Consider the following 25,003-nt stretch of genomic DNA (forward strand, 5'->3'; position numbering starts at 1 on the left):
TTAGTTACTTTTAAACCCATAGTTGAGTACTGAGTACAATTTGAATCAATATCCAAACTGTTGGTCTGCATTTTAGTAGCCAATCAGGTGATCTGATGACAAATGGACCAATGAAAATCAGGACATATATGTCACAGTCTTGTCAACTGAAAAACAGGTCGAAACATGTGAAAACAGGAGGAGCGCATGGATGTAATCTGTTATATTTTCACATTGTTTTGTCTGGTGGAGCAGTTTGGTAAATAAGGGGGAAAAACATATTTTGTTTCTTATAAATTATTAATGATTAATCAATTGTTAGTGTTTTCAATTATTGGGTCAAGACCACGCACACAAATTGTAACCCTAGTTTGGAGAGGTTACGGTGACATCTAGGGTTCAAAGTAACTAATACTGAGTACTTTTTGAGACAGATACTCACACCAGTACTTTTACTTGTAACTGAGTAATATTTTAGTAATGACTTGTACTTGAGTACAGATTTTCAGTACTCTTTCCACTACAGTGGTGCTTGAACTGAGCTATCACTCTGATGTGTGTGTGTGTGTGTGTGTGTGTGTGTGTCCCCTCTATGCAATTTCTTAAAAAAAAAAAAAAATTAAAAAGCACATTTGCAGTAATATTATGGTAAAAGAGCTTAAAAGTTAATGTTAATGAGAGGTGCTGCATTATCTACACAATATGTGCATTATTATCATGTTGGTATTTTGTATTCTTTTAAATAACACAGTCATCGTCAATACCAGTACATGAGGACGCCCCTACTGCTTGACCTGAGTAGTTCTAGTTACCTAAACCGCTTTGTAATCCTGACTGGGTTTTTTAGGAATAATCATCTTCATTGTCGAGAGAATCATCTAATATCAGTATCCTTTTTGTTAATTTTTTCCTTTGAAACCTTAATGAGAGAAATTCGAGATTTAGTAATTGAGTCTGACTGAGACCAAGTATGAACATAATGTCCAGTGGGCACAGAATAATCATCATCAGTTAAAACTATTAGAGCTCTTTGTTCCTCTTTAACAGCTCACTTCAGAGAGTGGATAGCAATGTTTGGGACCCATTGTGTATATCAAGGTTTGATTTATTCAATTTGAAATAATATCAATTTGTCCGGGCATTCTTCATATTTTACAGTCGCAGTGCTTCAATTAATCTCTCAGATAATTCCCTTTCAGCATCGGAGGCCTCACTGTCATCATTTCCATCTGATTTATCAGATTGTTCTGCCGTTTTTGATTCAGCTTGAATAAATACAAGGAATGACAATGAATTAAATGACCAGAAACCATTAGCGTTCAGGTGGGTTAGTGCAGAGATGGGCTGCAGCTCTATTATTATGCTGATGGTAATTCAGGCTACTTCACATGGAATATTTCCGCTGCGCTTTGAAACGCCTGGCCATCTCAATTTCCCTGCGAGGATCAATAGAGTTCATCTTATCTCTTTTCTTCGAATAGCCTGAAGCCTTGTCAAGCATCTTACACAACTACTCAACAGCTATTTGATGAGGGATGGGAAGAGGCAATATCTATAAAGAAACACTGAAGCGACGCATGTGGTCGGGTCAAATGAGGATGGGGACAATATTTCCATCAAATCAAAATAGCATGCATGATAATAAGTCAGCGGTGCATCTGGACTGACAACAAACACATAAAAAAGTTCTGAAAAAGACTGAATAAACTTCTTTCATTTTCTCTATTCTATGTAGCATAAAGTACATGCTGTAACAGTCAATTATGTTCACCCTGTGGCAGCGGTGGAGGAAGTATTCAGGTCCTTTAGAAGTAAAAGTACAAGCACTGCACTATAAAAATTTCTAAGTAAATGTTTTGCATTAACATGTTACTTAGGTCAGCAAAATACCTACCTAAAGTACCTAAAGTCAGTAGTAAAACTGTGCATAATCCCAGTGAGTTATATATTATGTTATGTAATACTACAAGTGCAGTAATGTAGTAAACTGATTGTATATAGCAACTGTTTGGTATTTTAAACTACACAACAGTGAATCAAATTTTTGAGATTATATGTTTTGCATCTTAAATTTTTATCTAGGTAACCACAGCTGGCAAATAAATGTAGTGAATAAATTAGACTTGATATATTATTAGTATTTCCCTCTGCACTGTATTGGAGTACACATGTAAAGTAGTATGATGGATCAGAACTACTCAGAGTACCTTAAATATGTACCTAGCTGCAGTATAACATTGATTTGCGATGTTTTGGTACGAGACCTTCATCAAGCAAACCGTTTGTGTCCATGAGAAGCCATCTTAAAGAGGAAGTGGTTGTCTCTATAATAACAACCACCTCCGTCTATTTAAGATGTCTTTTTATGGATACAAACGGTTTGCCTGATTAAGGTCTCGTACCAAAATGTTGCAAATAAACATTATGTGGCAAGTGTGCAGGAGTCCTTTTGCAACTTTTTGGTAAACTCACCCCTGTCTCATCTAATAGATATATGAAACGTTTCTTTGTTTTAAACCTAGTCATCAGAAATACATTCAGAAATTTTGCTTTACATTTGGTAAGGAACAACCCCCTAACTTTACACCTAAAACTCCATTTATGCTTTTCATATCAACTTTAAAGGCTTAAACCAGTTAATTTGACCCATAAGTTAAAACTAAATATTTTTAGGAGCATGAGCAACATTTTCAGGATCCAGAAATTACACACACAAGAGTATCTTAACAAAAAGGCATGTGTATTTATTGCCTGGCACGAATATTCATATTGCAACAGCAGTTACCTTCTTTGCTTGTAGCAGGAGACATATCTTCATCTGCAGGTCTAAAATGCTGCTGCTGTTGCTTTTCTTTCTGATGGGCGATGCAGGTGGGCATGTAAAGAACTCACCTGAGACAAAACAGCCCTGGAGAATCTACTACCTGCTAAACGTCAATGACTGAGTTTGTGAGTGAGTAAAAAAACTAGTTAGGTGAGGTGTTGTGTGTCTGAAGTATAGACAGTATAATAAATAGTGGATGGAGGCTCTGTGATGTCACCCATAGGTTTCTGAAGTGCTGGTTTGAAGCTCAAGCTGTTGCTATCTTGTCAGTGCCCAAATGAAATTGGGCAAAGAGGTGGAGTGTGGGAGGAGCTGAGGCGGCAGAATGAAGTGGCTAACTCGCGTCTAGCCATCTGTGATGGTACTGACCTGTCACTCAAAGCGGTCACATCCTTAATTATACATAACTTTAAGCCTTAATATATTTTAAATGTGAGTTATGTAAAAATTCAGCCCCCGTACAGTTATCATGAAGAGTGAAGTCAAGTATACAGAGCAAAACTGTTTTTTTGTATCAGACATGGTTAGTTCTGTTGTAAAGTTGGATATAAAGTGGACGTCCAAAGGGACTGGCTCACTTTTGGAGCCAGTCTCAAGTGGCCCGTCAAAGAACTGCAGTTTCTGGCACTTCTGCGTCGGCTTCATTCTTCAGCCTTGGATGTTCCCTCTCGATCTAAACGGATTTGAGAATAAACCGCAATTTACAGTTTAGAAGGCTAAATACCTTGACAGATATTTGGCTCATGTATTGCATTTCAGGATTTTTTCCTTAATGTTTAGGCATATTGTCTGTAGCCAGAGAGTCTGGCATCTTGGCAAAACAAAATGCAGCATTTTTTGGGGGGATTTTGCAACATTTTGTTCACATTAACGCCCTCCCATTGGGTTTGTCAGACGAGAACACAAGAGATTCAACAGCTTGCCCAAAGATAAACTGAGAGGGTATGGAGAAATCTTATAACCATGAGACCACCATGGTCCCAATACACACTACACATATTGTATGCATATAATTGTGTGTCGGAACAATGGCACAGTGATGGGAAGGCAATCTTTTCACTTATGCATAATCCCCCCTTTGACCTCAAGAGTCCTTAAGAAAATGCCAAGATGTGTTCAGCTCAAGCTGCCAAATGCCTTGTAAGATGTCTGGGGGTATGTCATATTTAATAGCTTATCCACAGCGAACGTTTGCTTTTCTAATGCCAGTAATTTATATTAGATGTGTTCGACAGCTACATAACTGCAGAACTCGCACAGGCCCCTGCTATTTTCTAGCAATGTGAGTTTCTTATTTTTTCTTGCTGTGAGAGAGCGGACAGGCCGGTTGGACTTTGCTGACAGAGACTGTAATTGATTATGTTATGTGTGGAATCTGCTCATTAATAGATGACACAGGCTGTCAAACAGACAGGCCTGAGAACTTTTTTTTTTTTATTCTATAATATAAATGCATTTTTTTAAGCTTGTAAAGAAAACTCAGATCCAGAGGGAAAAAAAACAGACTAAAGTTTCTGTTCATAAATAACTAATAAATAAAATGGAGATATGGGGAATAGAAGATTCCCCCGAGTATTATTTAAATGTTAATTATTTATTAAGTTTCTGAGGATTTTTACAGTGGAGCTGACACTGAGCGACAAGCCAAGTTTCTGTTTCTTTCTAAAGTCCGTTCTTCATCAACGGCCCCCTTTTTGGACAGTCATTTAACAGAGATCATGTCACAACTAACAGAATGGAAAAGTTAAGAAGCAGACACTTGATAAGTTATTTAAATTTTTTTTAGAAACAGTTTTATGGTTCTTTATTCTGTGTAGTGAGGGATTATCTAGATTCAAGTACTTTCTTTTGTTTAGATGGAGTTGACTCTTGTAGTTTTCTTTTGTGTAGTTTGAGTTGACTTTTAAACTAAATAAATGACATGCATGACTCTGACATTGGGAAAAACAATACAATACTTTCAACAGCTGGCGTTTAAAAGGCTTTGGTGCTTAAATTAATTCCAATATTTTGACAAATGAATATTTTCTAGCTCATAATTATGAAAATTATGCCGTGGGAGCCAACCACAATCACATGGGACGCATGAATAAGAGTGCACAACAAAGGGCTTTGTTGTTAACTTAAAATCCAGGCTACTTTAAATAATCCATAATTATATTATTCCTCTTTGTTTGCCCCGCAGCTCATCAGTGGGGTCTTTCGAGGTCCTCCTGTAGTGAAGTCTAGATAGCGAGAATGACACTTTTCTATGCCAGATTATTATCATTCAAAGCATCCTCCAACCGCAGCAACCCAACAAAGGGAATAAGAGACTTGTGGTTCAAAGCTGTTCCTCACACCAGTTTTCTACAAAGCCAAAAAATTATGTGGCACTCTCAGGGTCTCACAAAATTCAGATTGCTGCCTGCAGCCTGAACAGTTTACAAACATGGGGAGGCTGGCCAAATGTAATAGCTAAAATTATTTTACAACATCAACAAATTCAAAGCAAAATGCAATCTCGTAAATGGGGATGCACAGTATTGGATTTTTGTAAGTATCTGATATGCTAATATTTTCCAACTCACTCTGGCTGACTGCCAATACCTATACTTATACATACATATATATATATATATATATATATATATATATATATATATATATATATATAAAATGTATATATGTGCACATTGTTCCACCTAATTGCAGAAAACATCAAGGGAATTAACATATTGTTATGCTTCCTCTTTATGTGATGGCCCACTGGAAGATGCAGTCATTAAAAACAATACTTCTCAAACTGTTCACAGTCACTGGGCAAAATAAGAAAACTACTACTGACTATATGTTTTAGTTGGCGTTTGTTCTTCACAAATGTTTATTATGTTCAGGCGACAACAAATTTGCAGTGCTGAAGGATCACATGGTGGACACTGAGCAATCACTGCAAATAAAACTTTGCTGTCTAATTCGGACACTTAAAAAAAAAAACCCTCACACCTCAGACACATTGCGTCACATGCACAATTTCACAATCATCTTATTTGGTCTGTCATATCAGCAGAATCGTTCATTGGGTTCATTGAGGTGGAAGTAATTAATTAGAACTAATCGAATTACTGTACTTAAGTAGTTTTTTGGGTACTTGGTAAGACATGTCTGTCTTTCCATGTAATCTTAGTTGCTTTTAAAACCATAATTGAGTACTGAGTGCATTTTGAATTAATCTTTTAACCTTTCAGCTGAATTCTGGGAGCCAGTTAGGCTGTCTGATTGCAAACGGGCAAATAAAAAAGGACATACAGACTGTGTCTACAGCAGGCACAGGTTTGTAGAGGTCAGCGTGACCACTGAGCAGAACAGAGCAGGATTTGGGAATAATTTAGATTGAAGATTTGGAGAAACAGAAACCCCATCATCATGCATGTACAGTTACAAAGTAACTAATACTCTGATTAGTTTTTGAAAAGACCACTTTGTCCTTTTACTTGAGTATTTTTCTTTAGTTGCTGACAGCATTTCACTGAGAAAATTTGATTTATTTTTTGGAAGATTTTATCCGTGGCCTTCAGTTCGTCCACATGAAGCGGCAGCTCTGTTTGGGTTTGTGGGCGTAGTTCATTGTGGCCTTTAAATCACATGAATAATGAAGTCATATTTTCACCATTGAGACGTGTGAGCTGTTAGAGCAGCGGTGCAACAGAAACATCTTGTCATTCTGTTTTCTCTGTCATTACAATGAAGCTTATTGACCTTTTAGGTTGAAATATGTTGTGACAGCAGTCCCTCGCTTGTACCAACCCTGAGTGGTGTCAGGAAATGTGCACGCCATGGCTACTGTGACTGCACTGTTGAAAATAAAAATGTCAACTCTGACCACATCGCACATTTGATGGTTTATTTAAACTTTTACAAAGAGGTTGGGTTTAACCCTTAAATGGTTTCTGCAACCTGGTAGCTACAGTCATTTGACAGGCTGTGAGGGGAGGGGCAGTAAGTCCCTGAATTCCAAGATGGCAGCATACGTGGACAAAGGCACTGGCCATGAGCTAGGTGTTGTTATTTTTTCTTGATAATTATATGTTGTGGCGATTTGTATTTAAATAGTTTTGCAAGCATCACCATTGTTCTTGTTGAAAAATAATAAATTACATTTTCACACCTTTGATAATCAGGCACTGAATGTCTGTATCCTGGTGGAATCAGACCAGTCACACGTACACTTTTTGTGTCTTTCAGGTCTATATTTTACAGATAATGAATAATATAGAGATGTGGAACATTTATTACTCATTATTTTACTCTTAATTGTGTATGTAATTGATTAATTCACCCACGTAAACATGTTTTTTACGTGGTCACTGGTAAAAATGCTCCAGCTTTTTCCTGTTTGCTCAGCTTCGATGGCTGATTTTGCTCATGTAGCCTGGAACCACTGGGAAGATGGTGGTACACAACCAGAAATACCATTTACACTTGTTTCCAGCGTTCTAGATATATGGGAATAATGACTGTCCAGTTTTTTTTTTTCACTTTTTTAATAACTCCGCGTGAAGTACCTCCTAAATGTTTTCAAAGTTGGCACATGATCTATTGAAATGGGGGAAAATGTTAAATTTATACTTTAAATTGGCACTATATCTTGAGAAATACAGATTGTAAATTGAAAAGTAAGGTCATATTTTGTGTCATTTTAGCCTAGATACATGAGAAGATAGAAATAAATTAATTAGTTATATGTGCTTGCCCACTTAAGGGTTACCAGAGGAAATTTAATTTGTCGACCAGATAAATATGAAATTAATGTGGGAAGAATCTGAGTGGAATTGGATTGAATAAAAACGTTATAGGAAGAGCTGGTATCTGACACTTCACACTGAAGCTAAAAGGATCCAACACTGATGTGTGTCAAGAAGTGTGAAAGTTGACCTAGATGGACAGTAAACATCAACACTCGCGGGCGGTCGACATATCAGCACTTTATAATGTGTGAAAATGACTCTGGTGAGTCGAGTCAGATGGACGCTTTTTTTGACTGCTGAAGTTCTTCAGAAGGTTAGTGATTTCCTATTATTACTGTATGCGACTGAATATTTCATTTTTGTGTATTTTATTAGATAGAATTTCAACTTGCAATTTGTATGCAAAACAGATGATAATGTGGTGAAGCATTTAAAATCATCACATAACCAAAAAAAGTTAGCCGTGGTCCATCTTTCCTTGGTGTGATTTGTAGTCAGTGTAAAACTCCACGCAGTCATAGATCAGTGATGTGACAGATTGAGGGATGGATTTTGGACGACTTATTTGTGAACCGTTCCATCTTTCAAAATGGAAAAATATAAGCAACGTATAAATGTAAAAGTGTCCCTTTATTTTCAGGTGGGCAGACTGACAGCGCTGCAGGAATAACACGTTACGACATATGTATCTCAGTGTATCACGTTTTGCATAATGCGCTGTGACATATAAGCTCTGGAGGATCTCATTTTCTCTCTGAGCGTGTCCTGGGGCTAAACTACGTCACATTGTATGACAGCTGCCAGTACAACATGTCCTCGACTGGTGGTCCCACTCTAGGGGCGAGGGGAGGTGTGAGTGTGAGGGATTGATACTCGGTCAGTTTTGCCTCGCTGAATCACAAAACAACTGCCACCCCAGCTCATTACCTCTGCTCAGTGTGCATGTACTGCATGTGTTGTACACAGTACACTGTACGGTACAGGTGTGTGTGGGAGTGAGGACTGAATTGAAAAGGGAAGGCAGAGGCCAGAATGTACCGTATGAGAGAAACTGCCACTTTCTCAGCTGAATGTTGTTCTTTTTTCTGGGTGGCAAATTATAGTACGTAAACCTGAACCTTGCCTCGGCTCCATGTGAAAGATTCAGGTTCCTCTATATCAACTAATAATTATGTAACGCAGAAGCAGACGAAGTAACAAAGTAAACTATGGCCTCTAGTTTTACTGTGGAAAATTGGACAAATCAGCTAATAATGCCTTGTGCTGTGTTTTTTCTTTTGTTGTTGCAATAATTAAGTGGCACATTGAAGTTTAGATGTCAGAGACTGGCAGATTCAGTCATATAATTATGAATAATTCCAGAGTACAAACTCTGTTTGGTGATATTTGACTTTCATATATATCCATTAACTGGAAACAAAACTAAGAGTGTAATTCCATCATGCAAGCAGCTTTGTGAGTCTGTATATTTAGGCATGTTAGCTTGCTATTATTTGCTAACTGTCAGTATTGTCTGTACCAAATGTCCTACCAATACATCTCTGAGTTGTCAGGACTAGAGATGCATGCTGAGTAAATTTTCCCACCAGTTATGACAATGCCAGTTACAACTGACATTTTACAAGAAAGGATATGAGCAATGGTGCTCAGTATCTTACTTTGATCTTTAGCATAGAAAATAAGCCTAGTCAAGACATTGAACTAAAAACTTTATGGTGGTGCTAAAGGAAAAGTCAGAGGGTCACAAAAGTTGGTAGGATTGTTTCCCTGGGGACAATACATTTTTTATGATCCACAATTTTTATTTTCATTTCAGAACAGACAATATATTATAAGCAGGCAGGGTAAAAAAATCATGGTGATCCATAAAATAGTTGTTAAGATATTTCAGTCTAAACCAAAAGACAGACCCCTACAGCCATGGACAGACCAAGCTCATCATTCCAAGTATATGGAGATGCAGCTGTGTTGTGAATGATTGTCATCAAGCATTGAATTATCAATGCATTCAGTATGTGCCATGACACAGAGCGAAAATTGTGGAGGTGGCCACATCATTTACAAGTAGATGTCAAGGGCCAGATGGTGGAGGCACATTCCCCCTCTCTCCTTCTGTATCCAAACTGTCCCGGTGGTTCACAGCCAACTCGTCACCTAATAACATTGAGCTGTCTCCAACATCAAGCAGCAGATCTATCATCAGAGCACAGCAACATAATAGCCAAATGTGTTATCTCTCCCTAAATTAATTTAACGTCCCATCTATAAGCCATAATTGCTTGTGGCAAGATCGTATTTTCAAAAATATCTGCTACCCGGGATGAAAACACACTTGACTGATTTACACTGGAGCCAAAAAAAAGCCCCACCAACTGGGTCTGCTTCTGAAGGGCAGACAGACAGAAAGACATTCCCAGCAGTGATGTGGGAAGTCTGTGGAGCAATAAATAATAATCTGTTCAAAAAAATACAAAAAGGAGGTAGCTGTCGGCCCTCATTAGTGGTCCCCAATCTGTGTTGCTCTGATCTGCTTTTCTTTTAGTTTGGACTAATGAAAACAGTGAAACAGCTTATTGCAGATTTAATTTAAAAAGATCCTCCACAATCTCAAAAGAAAATTGGATAATATTCTTCAGCTTTCAGTTGTTGCTGTCTCAGATTTACTTGACAATTCCAATCCATATTTTTATCCTTCCATATTTATGTTTCTGGCTTGTCTGCCTGTCCACCTGTATGTACGTCCCTCTCAATCCTGTGAATGCAATACCTCAAGAATGCCTTAACGAAATGTCTTCAAAGTTTAAAAATCACCTGAGCCATATTGTTGTTTGACCAGCATGTTCTTCACAAGGCCAGGTCCATATAAGTCTACAAAAAACACCCTTTCCATGATGAGTTTGTGACGCCTTCCTCAGGTGGGAGATTTGGGCAACAGGACTAAAAACTCCTTCGTCCCTTGTGCAATAACCCTGCGAAATTTGGACGTTATTTGTCATATCGCTGACAGTTGTGTGTTTTTATTGTTTTATTGTATTATGTACAGGAGACATTTCTGTTTGTCTTGTCTGTCTGTACTTTGCTTGTTTGTAACTGTGTTGTTTTTATCCATCTGGTTTTTCATCTTGTGCCCTGACTGCAAGTCAAGTTTCCCCACTCGGGATAATAACATGTCTGAGTCTGTATCTGAGAACAAATGTCCACTTGGACTCAAGGAAGAACTGATTCAATTTTGGAGGTCAAAGGTAAAAGGTCACTGTCACCTGACATCTGTCGCATTCTTGTGAATGTAATATCTCAGGAACATCTGGACAGAATTTCTCCAAAGTTGGTACAAATGTTCACTTGAACTCAAGGATGAACTGATTAGATTTGGAGGTTAGGGTCACTGTGACCTTACAAAATAGTTTTAACCATAAATCAAATATTCATACATTAACTATGACAAAATTTCACACAAATCTCTACTAGGATAAAATTATGATATGATGACATTTCATAACCAAAAGGTCAAAGGTTAAGTTCACTGTGACATCATAATGTTCAGCTTTCTATCAGCCTAATGTACTCCTCTAAAAATAGTTTCCATGTAAAGACAGAACTGGAAATTATTCACTTGAATCATCCATTCCATTTTTACCAAAAAAATAAATGTAATCTCTTTCATTAAATTCCTTCAAAATCTTCACTGAACACATTATATGAGTCTGACCAGACATGGATGTACATTGCAACTTAACTGGTTTGCAGAGGCTTATAATGCGAGGTGGTAATTCCTAATTTTGGGTGTAGAAGATAGATAGATCATGTTTGATTCCACTTGGTCTATTTGAGATGTCTTTTTTAATGAAGTGCCATTGTGTGTTCCAAAACTGGCCATTACACCCATTTGTTTAATTGACTGTCATACTATGGCGTGGCCATGAACTGTTTGTAGCCAGAGCCCCCCCATCATCTCCCATGTGGCTCATCCCAGGGCTGCCTCCCACACAGCAAACATTGTGATGAGGTTTTCTGGTCCATTCGTCGTAGAGTTAGGAGATTACTGCCTTTGTAAAGCTCAGCAACTCTTCAGTCTTGGCGATGCTCAGGAGCACCCTCCTGGCATCAACCATCATGCTGTTTCAAAGTCTGTTAGATCACACTCTAAGCCCATGCTCTGTAATCCGTTCACATGCAGAACAAGTGTGGAGAAGGAGTTGCTGTTGTATGCACTTGTTTACGTGGCACAACATGCTGTATGTGCAGAAGTAGAAGAACAAGGGCCAACTTCTTCTGCAGGGAAGCAGTTTCTGTTTTTTTTTTTTTTTTTGGTCATAGAGTTTAGTTTTCTTGAATTAAAGCGGGTGAATGAATATTCATTGCTCCCACTTGAGTTCCGCTGGATGGGTTTGAAGAATAGACCCTCAGCTACAGGTAATTAGCTCATTGATAAAGTCATTACGAATTCTAAATGTGTTGTTGAGTCAATGAAAAGGTTAATAAATGTCTACTGGTCGCTATGATGAAGTTGCATCTAATTACATTGGTTTCTTCAGATAAAACGGAAGTGGTACAATCTGTTGGCTCCCACGATGCCACAGAAACACAAGCACACACACACACACACCCCCAAAATCCCTCATATGGATCATTTTTGTTCCATATGATTTATGGTGCAGTATGTCCTGTTCATTGCACAATGCTGTTTTTTACCAAGCAGGTTTCTTTGTCTCAGAAATGTTAATACAGTGTAGCAGCCAATCTAGATTTAAATCATGAGACTATGTGCCTCAAATGACCTTTTCTTAACTCAGATACTACAGACTGCACAATTCTACTTCTTTCAGGCTTTGGTGAAGCTTTCGTCATGGCTGATTGTGCCATTTTATTGGGTCATTTTGAGATCAGGATGGATGCTTTGTGTTAAGCAATGAATTGGTTTCGGGCCAATCTTACTAACAGATCATTGTCAATTAAAAAAAAGGGAAATTCTTGCCCTCCAAATGCTTTTATTGCCTTCAGGTCTCATTCTCTTGGGGCCTTACACAGCTCTTCTCGCCTGTGTCTTCCTTTTAAAAGTACAGTACAGAAGTGCATTTTACTCAAACCAGAGAGAAAAATCTTGGTATCATGGCCTCTTACACCGAGCCTGCAGCCAGAAACCTCTGTGTTACCTTTGACTGTAACATCACCTTTTAGAAACAGTGGCTGTACTGCATGTACAGTGTTTGTTTCACCGTGGAGATTTGAGGTCAGGCATGATTCTCGAACTGAGGACTATTTTGTCCCAAAATTCGGCATTTTATCCTAGTTTGAATTCCGTGACTGTAAGGTCAACCTGGTACAACTGTTGTTTTCATAAGCCTGTAATACTCGGTGCATGCCCTCCTCCCTTGATGTACCCTATGTAGGCGTTTTGTTGGTTTCTTTTTTTAGGCTTTTTGTATTTTTTTTTATTGTCTGTATCTGTCTCTCTGCAAAACCAGTCACCTTCGTAGGACAGAGAAGGTTGAAATTTGAAGTTGAATGCCCCCTCATCCTCACATCCTGTTTAAAATGTCTTTTAAAATGTCGTTCACCTTCCTACTGACTCCCACTGTGTGCTCTACCAGTCCTGGAGAGTTTGATATAAATTATGTAGTGTTTCATGAACAAATCCCAGTCCATACTCCATATATAGATGTATATCTGTTGGATTGATGTTTATGGATGACACAGTGCCTGAAAACTTTGTTTTTGTGCTGTACTGTTGTTTTTTTTTTTTTTTTTTTTTTTTTTTACTAAAAATGAATCAATAAAATTTAAGTGTTGCAAAAAGAAGGTTGAAGTTGAAGATACAACAGAATAAAGAGATTTTATTACCTATAATTTTTCTTTCGTCACACGGTATATCTGCTGCCTCATTTATAAAAATGTTCTTAGATTTCTGACCTAGCTTACTGTATGCAGGTTCTGAGAAGAAAAATTGTAAAAAATTGGCACCTGCAATCTTAAATTAACCTCCTGTACACGATTTCCTCTTATATAATGTGAATACCAACAAACCTTCTGGAAGATGACCTCATGGTGATGGTAGAGGAGATTAAAGCCCGGCAACATGAATTCTGTGGACTAAATAGGGACAATAGCGGCAATCATTGCTCGGGGGTGTGTCACTATTAATTCCCCACACCTTTAACTGATCATTTCTGTTACATTGTTCATAAAACGATGCAAAGATATGTGATGAGATGAAAATGAACCTCCATCATAAATAAAATAAGAATACTAGATACAATATCTGCACTGTGCTTATATATGTGCATTGTGCCAAATGTCATACAGACTGTGTATATGCATGTACAATACGGCAATAGAATAAAATATAGACTTATTCTATACCTGTGTAATATGTCAGAAATACAGATCATTTTTTATACATGCAATATGTCCTTGAAATGTAGAGTCTTCATACACATGTGCAGTATGTCCATGAACTACAAGCTTTGGGCGCATATAACTGCAATAGCCCGGCATACCAAACGGGAAAATCACTTAAATAAAGTCCAGACTTTACTTAGAGTCAAGATCATTTCCAAGTAAGGTTTTATATATATATATAAAAAAAACAAAAAAACAGTTATATGTGGTTTTGTGCTTGAGTCATACTTAAGATTTTATAAATGAGGTTCCTCTGTTCAACAGCTGAAAATTCTCCTCTTGTAATCTGTAACCTGTAGTGCTGTTGCAGAGTTTTGGAGATGTCTGCCCTCTCTCCAGTATAATGGGACTACAGGGCATTTGGCTTGTGGTGCTCAAAGCACCAAAAAATACATTTGAAAAATTCAAAACCAGTGTATCTTTCTAAATGTCATGACCCAGTTACTCAAGATAATTCACAGACCTTGTTGTGAGTGGTTTCATGCAGGAACTACGTTCGGTAGTTCCAGTAGAATTTACTGCAGAAAGAAAATGGTTCCTACATGAAACTGCTCACAACAAGGTCTGTGGATTATCTTGAGTAATCAGGTCATGATTTTTGGAAGCAGACTCTGCTGTTCAGTTTTTCTAATGTTTCTCTTTTTATTTTATTTTCTTTTTTGGCGCTTTGAGCACCACAGGATTAGTGCCATCTAATCCCAGTATACTGTAAAGAAGGCAAATATCTTTATGGCTGATATCTCCGAGCCAAAACAACGCAACTCGCACCAAAGCAGTATGAGATGAAAAATATGTTCTTGATTTTGGGTTGAATTGTCCCTTTAATGTAACAAACTGTATTGCTTACTAAGTCAAAAATCCCTCTCAAGCACCCAGATTGTTTATGAAACTGCAACATGGATCTTAACTGGCACGGAACAACGAGACCCCCTGACCCCTACTTTGGCATCCCTCCACTGGCTGCCAGTCAATGATTTTAAGGCTTTACTGATCACGCTTAAAGTTCAGTGGGGGTCTGGCCCTGATATGACCTTTTCGATGCCTATGAGCCTGAGTGCACTTTCAGATCCTCAGACAGGCCACTCTTGACTGCTCCTCAGTCTGGTCGGAAATCGAGAGGCAACCAAGCACTCGCTGTCAAAGCTCCTCAACAGCCAAATGCCTTGCTGAAGAGACCGAGGCCCACTGAGTCAATAGTAGTTTTTTTTATTTTGTTTTAGGGGAACAGGCAGTCCTCCAGAACACAGAGCAGACACCAATGGCATCTCTTCTTTCTTTCTATTCTCTTTTACAGAACAAGAGCTTGAAAAATAAACTGCTCTCGGGACACAAACTTTGTGACGCCTATGCTGAAGAGGTAAGGATTTTCAATTAGTACATTCTGTTTTATCACATACATTATTAATTATCTGCTCCAGCTACTTAATTGTTCATTGTTCATGGAATAGGTGCAATTCATGAGATAGATACTGCAGACACACTTTGTTCTCTTGTGAGCAAGTAATGTTAACAAATTACAAATTATAACACCCAACTGAGAAATGGAGTGATAATCATTAATCAACTGTGAAATACTGTGTTTGTACTGTAATTGAGGGTTTAGATTGTGTCTTATTCCATTAAAAGTAAATTCATGCACTATTCTTTATCATTTATTGTAACTAATTAGAAAAAGCTTGGTTGTTCTTGTTCATGGTGGAAGATTAAGAGAAGAAAAAGTCCACTCCTGTTGCTCTCTTTGACTCTCAGCACACACAAGGTTGTTGGTTTTGGCGGTCCGGTGACTCTCAGAACAACTCCGTCTCTAACAGCTCGCTCTTTGATGGCTGTACAGAGCAATCTGAGGAGCTCGGGTTGTAGTGAGAGCAGTTTGAGTACATTTCATCTGAGCCATTTTTGCTGTCACCTACTTTTCCTCCTTTTCTACTTCGGCTCTGCCGCCAGTTGTTACGGTCAGCGGCGTCCTCCAGGTTCACATCCTTAGCGAAGCCTTGAGCCGAGCTTTGAACTGCTGCTTTTGCCTTCCTGCTGACCAGTGCTCATGCTGTAATTTAGCCATGCAGGATCTTACAAGGCAGCGGGGTCCTGCGGGCGTACTGATGACATGCCCAAGTGAGTGCAGCTGCTGCTGTGTAATCGCGGGCTCAATAGTTCTGCAGTTGTGCAGTTGGTGATTCCAAGCATTTCCTGTATCCAGGCTACAGTATGTGCAATGACTTCAGATTTTCACAACATAAAGCGTAGTGGCGGTGCAGACAGATTGATAGATGACAACCTTGGTGTGGAGGTGGATATTATTCTTTAGAAAGACCCTGGGCCAGACCCTGCCCTGAGGCAGCCGAGGCTTGTTTGAACAGTTCTACAAAGGATTTTACCAAGGTGTATGAATGACAGAACAATTGTTAGTGGTTTGCATTTTCAGGTGAAGACAAGCAATCATGCAGCCTGTCATGTAGCAGAGGGGAAACTGTGATTAGGAATGCACAATATTGGATTTTTGCTGATATCTGCCGACTCCTTTAGGCCGCTTGCTGATGCTGATGGCGACATATGCACATAATTTTTTCTACCTAATTGTAGAGAACATCAAGTCTCTCTTTTAGTGGAAATAACATATTATTATGCCAGCTTTTATCGTGACGGCCTACTGATAGATGCAGATATAAAATACAATGCTTTCTGAACTTTACACATTCAATGAATAAAATTAGAAAAATACTGCTGAGAGGTTTCTCATTGTTCTTCACAAATTGTGGTAATGGGTCTTAAGATGGGCAATTAGATCTGTAGTGTTGAAGGAATGAGATTTGTCTCCTCTTTGCCTGACCAATGCTGAGACATCAATCGCAAATATCTGTATTATCGGCAGAAATTTTCATTTAGGCGACTCCTCCAATGAACAATCTGGACACTCAAAATATATTATATTATTATAATATTTATAATTTATAATAACTTATAATATTTATAACAACCAGTCTACAACAGATTCAACAGTCTCATGCCACACCAGCGCAGGACATTTATATACATAAGAGACTGGGGTTCGGTTCCAATTTGAGACCAATACTCAGTGTCGATTGTTTTAAAGAATTTGTTATTTTAACCCAAGCCACAATGTTTTCCTACTCCTAACCATGTAGCTTAAGTGCCTAAATCTAACCAAACTGTGGACGTTACCTGAAATGTTTCTCAGCAATCTTTAGTTTGAAAGCCTAACCAGATGCTGCATAATGTATTATAGCTATTGGGACTGCAGAAAGAGAATATGGGGACTTTTAAGATCTTGGTGAAGCAAAAAGTTGACACTGTCAAGGTGGGGCAGCTGGTCTGTTATACATTTTGGCATGATAGCGGCTGCTTCATGAAAGTATCACTTATTGCTGTTGCTACTTGCAACTGAATATACAGCCAGAAATACGTTCACACAACACAGGTGAGCTGAGTAGATAAATACCCAGATCCAGTATTATCTGCATTACATAGTCAAAGATAATCAAGAAGCCAAAAGTGTGAAGAGTGTTGACAGAACAGCTTGAAAACTGTGAAAAAGAAATGAAAGGACAAGGACAAATGGAAAGAAAAGGATCATCTTAATGGAATTAGTTTATTAATTAGCTGTTGCCTCATTACTTTTCGCTGCTTAGCTGACCCTGCTAGCCTCAACCTATTACTTCAGTTGCTATTGTCACAATAACTGAGCGCTGTTATTCTGACATGCTGAATAAAATAATTTGAGCACATAAATTATTAATTTGAGGCCATGCATCATGATTAATCAGAGGATAAATAGACTCAGCATGGTAGATGGAGATTTTGTGGGAAAATGACTTGTGTCTGGAGCTCATGATGCTGTTTTAACAGCATCGGTAATGATGGACTGAACCTTTGAAATTTCCACGGTCACATGCACACTGTGGCTCAGAGGTCCACAAAGACAATTTAGTGTTTGGAAGCTCTTGATGCTGAAGAGCTTTTCATCTGGCCTGAAGTACGCTCCAACACTGAGGTTATTCTTGAGTTCCTATTGAGACGGGAAATTGGTGCTGGAAATTACAGGCCTCTTTCCTTCTATAAATCCTCCAGCTGAACATCCCTGACGTCTCACCAGCTAAGCTTATCCAAGCCATCATCGCATATTCAAACTCTGAGGTGATGATGGGACATCAGACTACGCAGCCAAGTCTGATTATAACACTTCAGGAGTTGGAAAGAGTACAGAGGACATAAAGAGGTCCTGATTGAAGTTGTCGGTCAGTCTGCGCTCAGCCATGATTTCCAGTAACAGCAAACGAGCTGATCTAAATGGCGATAAAATATGAGCGGCTGGCTTTGTTCTTGTAGATGAAAATATGAAAATGAAAATATCTTGTTCTTTAATGCTGAGATGTGCCCTTGTCCAGTGCTTCTTATCAGCACTCTTAGAAATAAGGCTTCCAAATGTTTCTACCCAAAACTATTTGTTTCTGAAGAACCTTTTTTAAAGAAAGGGTTTGTCAAGGGCTCATTGTAAGACTAAGGGTTCCATTAAGAACCCTTTTCATCTAACGAACCCTTTGTAGAAGAATGGGTTTCTTCTTCAAGAATTGTTGAAGTCCTCAAGGGTTCATCAAGGGTTTTTTCACCATAATAAAGATTCACATTAGAACCTTCTCAATGTGTTCTAGATAAAAACTCTTGGAATATAAAAAGAGGTTCTCTGTAGAACCCCCTGAGTGTGTTCTGGATAAAACCTTTGGAATATAAGAGGGTTTTTCGTAGCATCGCCTGAGTGTGTTCTAGACAAAACCTGTGGAATATACAACGGCTAAGTGTGTTTATAGATAAAACCCTTGGGATATAAAAAAAAAATCTCTGTAGACCCTGTGTTCTAGATAAAAGGGATATATTCTTTTTGGCACCCTTAAACCCCACAGAGGGTTCTGGGTGAAGCCATTACATCACGGACAGGTTCTCTGTCGAACCTCTCATAGGGGGATCTGGATGATACCTTTCACAGATGGTTCTAGGTATAACCCTTTATTGTTGGTGGCTAGCCCAGAACTCTGAATAAAAGGTTCTAACAGTAACCACAAAGAGTTCTCCTATGATGACAAACCAAAGAACCCTTTCTGGTTCTTGTTAGCACTTATTTCTAAAAGTGAAGTGGAGTAGACTGTCAAGGTCTTTGGGGAGTAGAACTGTCTTGAACACAGGTGGATCACTGGAGGTCACTGTCTTCAATTCTCTTGGGAGGCCATAAAAGTTGAAGTAAATCAGTGAGAGGAACATTCTCTCATTCCCCTTCTTTCATCCTGGAGAGTTATTTATGTTTAAAGGGGAAGGGTTACAGACTGAACCTGTAATCACACTGTAATTACTGCAGAACGACGGAAGAGATGGATACTAAAACTGCAGAACAATTGCCACCGGAGCAGGAAATTGCAAACATTATTCTATTACTATTTTTATCTATTAGTGAGGCAGTGAGATCTGCTTACTCAAACATAACTTCTGTTTATGGGGGTCTAAAATCTGATATATGCTCTGTGTGTGTGTGAAAGCATTATGTTTGAGTGTTTTTTATTGATCTATTACAGTCATTATCAGGGTTTTACCTGCCTGTCTAACTCAGGTGGAATGCCTTTGTGCTGTTGGCCACTGCCTTTGTTGAAAATTCCAACCAAAGCGAAGGCCTAAAGGCTTTTTTATGGCAGAACTCTTGAGCCTTTTATCAGCAACTGCTTTGCTGCGTGTATACCAAGTGCACTCACATTCTCCCACAATTTCTGCAAAACCAATATAATCATAAGGCAGATATGTGTGTTTGTAATGGAAGCGAGGTTAGCTCAAGTTACAGTAGTTAATAGGACTGGATATCAGTCTTCACTAGACCAGTTTTTGAGCACCAGTACTTAACAGATCAGTTAGAAAACATGCACAGGATGCATATTTTCCCTGATTAATAGGTCAAAAGCTGCCCGTATCCTTCTCAGTTGTCTTTGTCCATTTAGCCAATTAAAAAGTTGCAGCAATCCCACACTAATAAGCCGCCTGTTCATCTTGTCTCTACCTGATCAGATGCAACAAGTGCTGCATAAACTTGCACTTAGGGACGTCAATGAATGACAAAAAAAGAACAATGTTATTTTCAATACCATTGTACTTCAAGTGACAACCTGAAAATCATGATTAAAAAAATGTTCTAATATAGCACAATTACTTTGATTGCTAATGTGTACTTTATTGATTGTATCTAATTATTCGCATAAAAAAAACATTGCAGTCTTTTCTATAGCTTCCATGTCATGTGATCCAGTGACTCCAGATCAGTGCTGGATTAAATATTGTACACTGGACAAAGAGGACACACCGCTTCTTATGGGATTTTAGTGCTTCTTTTTCTATTAATGTATTCATGGAAATTCCTAATTTTCTTTCAATATTAGGCTCAGTGTCTTTTTGCCCTTATTCTCTCCAGCTCCAGTTTCTAAGCAAAAAGTGAAATTGTGATTGTGTTTTTGCTTAAAGTAGGGGTTTGAGAAAAAATAGATCCTCTTAAGTATCGTGATTCATTTTTTACGATTCCTGAATAGATTTTTTATATGTATAAATAACTTGTGCTTAGTCCATTATCTCAACGCTAACATTTAATGGGTATTTCAATTGACACGCTAAGGGAAATTAGCATTGTGACCACAGCAATATTATCTCAATTGATCCATTTTAACATAAAAGGACTTGTGTGCTTATACTTTCAGGCGTATATGTATTTTCTCTGCTTTGTGGAAACTAACTATTGCAAACTCAATCTGTTACTCTCACTTCAACACATTGACCAGCTACAGCAACTTCAAAGAGTTAAAACACAAAATTCACAGTTCAAAGTTCAATTTCATATTTGAGTGATGTTAACGTAAAGGTTCTGTGCTGTGTGCAGCTTTTAAGGGGCTCCAGTCATTTCGGCTTAACATCTTGTTTTATTTATTATTTTTTCATGGCACTAGCTTGATGAGCAGGAACAGCTGAAGTTAAATTCCAAAAGTTTTTTTATTTACTACTTTTATAAACAATAAAGCAATGATGATACTGGGATAAAACTCAGAGAAAGTGACTTCTATGTGAGATGCATTGTTTTTGGAAATAGGAAGCATGATATACAAAAATCACAATGTTGTCATTTTGAATCACAAAACTACTTTGATCGTCTCAGCCCTCTTTTAAAGGTGTATGCCACACACGTTCTCCAGCCTTTGCTTAAAAAATTCAACAAAATCCCTGATAATGACGGACGCCCACCCAAACCAAAAGCTGAACCTAAATTAATTCTTACAGACATGTTTAACCCTTGAACTTCTACTTAATTGTTCTTAAAATCATCGCTTCATGCTTCAGAGATATTTTCAATTAAGATTTCCTCAGAGCGATGAGTGAGTCCGAGTTTTTTTTTTTCTTTTTTTTTTAAAGCTTCTGATAAAAAAAATCTTTGAATCTTAAATCAGGGCTTTGAAGACATGCCCAGGAACTGAGATTAGGCCAGATCTTTTTAGCTGGCCTCGGATAAACTTTCTAAGCACAAGCTCCTTTTATTGCTCATGATACAGTTTAAGAATTTGTGTGAGTAAACAGCAGCTTTCCTTTATGTGTGATTTACGTTCTCATCTTGTGAAAACTGGCTTTGGGAATACCCTGCATTGTATATTGGAGTACATTTCATTTGGTGTGGTAATCATTTTTAAGAAAGCTGCTTTAACTTGTGCCCGGCTTTTTGCTTGCTGTGTGAGGTGGAGGATCAGGCTTTGTGCTCTTAATCCGGGTTGTGTGGTGAAAACTGCTCAGCCAAAGAGACATGAAATTACATGTTAACAACACCACAAAGACGGTTGTGTGGTTGCTGTTACAGTAACACGCATGAACTGATCCTGTATCTTCACTGACTGTAAAACTATTAATTCAGTAAGTTCCCTGAGTCTAGAACAAACTGGCTCTTATTTGCAGAAAAGAATACCAATTACATTTAAAGAAATATTCACATGAAAAACATCATATGTTCTCAGAAATTCAAGGAGTGGGGCTTGATTAAGAATAGAGCTACAATGACTATTCAATTAATTGATTAGCTGATCAAAAGAAAATTAATTGCCATCTATTTTGAGCTTTTTGGTGCCATTTCTAGCTTTTTAAATGTCAGAATTTGTTGCTTTTCTTTGTCATTAGTACACAAAAGTCTTTTGTTTGACCAGAGTTTTGTAGTTTATCTTTTGAGAAAAACTTCAGATGGGCTGCAACTGATGATCATTTTAATTATCAATTAATCTGTCCATTATTTTTCTAATTGATCATTTGTTCAAAATGAACCCTAAAGCCGTGACTGCCTCATGTTGTTTCTTTTGTCAGACCAACAGTCTAAAACCCAAAGTTATTCAGTTTACAATCACAAAAGAGTAGCAGATGCTCACAATTGATTATCTAGAACCAGAAAATATTTGGCATTTTTGCCAGCGACATTGATTAATCATTCATCAAAATGATTACCAATTAATTTCTGTGAAATGACTAACTGATCAACGGTTTCTCTCGATTTTCTCAACTCACAAAACCTTGTTATTGATAAATTAGGGTAAAAACATGAAAAGTTAAAAAAAAAAAGTACAGAAACATCAGCAAAATGCTAACAATGCTATTAAGGAGACTATGAGCATGTATGTAATTTAGTGTAATTGTAATTATGTACTAAACTAGTAACAACAGTGGCATCATATCTATGTCTAAAATCTTGAGGGTGAAGTTTGACTTGTGTTTAATTATGCTGCTTACTAATCATACTAATCATTAGAGATGTTAAAACACCCAAAACTTCAGGTACGATGATAAACAGTCCAGGATATGATATTTATTGCGACAGCAGTCCTTTTATGAAATAAAATAATTTACTATGTAATATTACTGTAGATATTGTCACAATCCAGTATGGTGTTGAGACCTTTTGAGATAATACTCAATATATTGTTACATCCCTACTACTTATCATTTCTCATTTTTATCATTTGTAGTATGAGTGGGGCTTTAAGACTGGTTGAACTGGTTATGCAGGGTCGAGTCATTCAGTCAGTTAGTTCAAACTCATTTAGTCCATTTGGGTACAGGGACCAGTTTGGATTCTATTAGCTGCAATGAGGGTTAACAGGCCAAATAAGGTTATTTTTTTATTCCAGTTACTTCGATGATGAAAACAGTTAAAGGATGTGTCGTTGGCACTAAAATCCTTTCAAATGATTGAGAATGGTTAATTTTATAAAGCCATAGATATTTACTTTAATTTCAGTTGGTATTTCTTCTTTTCCGAATCACAGCAAGAGTTTGGAAAGACAATAGTGGAACTGTGAATGTTCTGACTGTATGAATGGGTGTAGGTCAGTAAGAAAAATGTATCACAGGCTGAGTGAAGTTCAGTCAGGAAACTGACTGGCAGGCAGCCACCAGCCTGACTCAGCTGTGCGCTTGTTCACTTCAACAATCACAAACACTTAGCAAATTCAGCAGTCCATTCAAATTGGAAACGAAACTTACCAGGTCCCTGCTGCTGCTGCTGCTGCTGCTGTACATATCGGGCTGTTTTTGCTTTTTATCCGGTTCATTGGAAAAATGTCGTGAAACCTCTCTGAACCAGACGGCGATGTCCTCAGGGGAAACATCTGATAGCTCGGGACACCTGAGTTAAAGTCAAGGTTAAGATCATTCAGTGAAGGAGAGCGACACTTGGCATTAGAGATGCCATTTAATCTGTTGTGCATCTTTTCCTCAAGAGCATGAATTTATCACCCATTTTCTATTCTGTCAAATTTATGGTGTTGCTGCACAGTCATCATTTGGATGAAGGATGTTGTTACACTCCAGTATTTCAGCTCTGTTATTACATTTCATTCTAGCATCACGATTTAATGGAAACATAACCTCGACTTTATGCGGATAAAATATTATACGCTGGATTTGGGAGGATTTCCTGTGAAGACTGATTTCAAGGTGAATGGCCCCATGTAATTATATACTACAGGGCTTTTTGTATGGAGCAGCACGCCACCATCGTACTGTGTATTCTGGGCCGATTAATACACTAAAACACTTAAAACACTAGTCTTTAACATCAGTTAATAACATCGGTTGTTTTATAAATGTCCTTTGCATCCAGTTATTAATAGTCTTTGGATGTTCTGTGCTCAAACACCGTGTCGACTGGTCTGAATTGGCCACAGCAAAAGTGCAGCTTATTTAATTCACAGAGTGGAGTGAAAGTGTCAAAAGTGATCACAAGTGCGGTTAAATTTTGCAAAACACAATGCAGACAACACTTGCTGCGATTTCTGTAATGTGAAATGCAAAGCTGGCGAGGGCAACACCTCCAACTAACACAAAATATATCTAAAAGCTGATAAGTGTACTACGTTTAGCCTGAAAGCAAAGTCCCCTGCAGCAGCGGCAGCTACCATTAGCAGCTAGCGTCTTCAGGTGATTAATTAAAATCTAAAATTATTTTGTTATTCTAGAGAGAGTGAAGTGCAGAGGTAGTGGTGTTGAATTCCAAGTACCTGTACGTCTCAAATACAGTTTTATATGAGAACCAGGGAAGTTGTTGGGCTGGTCACATGACCCTCATCATATAAGTCCTATAGTCGTCTCTCCCTGTATGAATCTCCAACCTTTAAGACATTTTATTAGTTTTTCTGGCCTGTCATGAAGCAGCACAGAGCTGACATATATGCAGTTAAATGCCATGTAATATTAGAATAGCTCAGGCCTCATCCACTGATCAGAAATAAGAAGTCGAAGCAGAGATTCTACAAATATGAATATTTTATGTTTGGCCGCTTTGATAATGCGTCGTTGTGCTCCCAGCATCAGTGATATACCCCACAATGCAATTAGTTATGTGCACACGGAGCACATGAGAGCAGATCCTTTAAATAAAACAAATCTATTACCCTGCTGTTCGACTTCATTCGCTATCCGTATTGAATAAATCAGATTACCCTGACTGAAATGATTGAAATAAAATATATACTTCAGTCAGTAAGTTTTTGGCTGCCCGCCAGTCACT

At 38.0% G+C, this 25,003-nt stretch overlaps 1 protein-coding gene across 1 annotated transcript in view; it reads left to right on the forward strand.

The window, feature by feature from the left end:
- The window catches only part of luzp2 (leucine zipper protein 2), a 240,969-nt gene that overhangs the window by 168,951 nt on the left and 47,015 nt on the right, over positions 1-25,003 (forward strand). Inside the window, exon 6 of the mRNA XM_084723563.1 lies at positions 15,224-15,286. Coding sequence (XP_084579689.1) covers positions 15,224-15,286 — 63 coding nt within the window. The remainder of the gene's footprint in view (positions 1-15,223; positions 15,287-25,003) is intronic.

The sequence above is a fragment of the Lutjanus erythropterus genome, chromosome 1 (genome assembly GCF_056507025.1).
Source record: "Lutjanus erythropterus isolate fLutEry1 chromosome 1, fLutEry1.hap2, whole genome shotgun sequence".
Taxonomy (NCBI): domain Eukaryota; kingdom Metazoa; phylum Chordata; class Actinopteri; order Lutjaniformes; family Lutjanidae; genus Lutjanus; species Lutjanus erythropterus.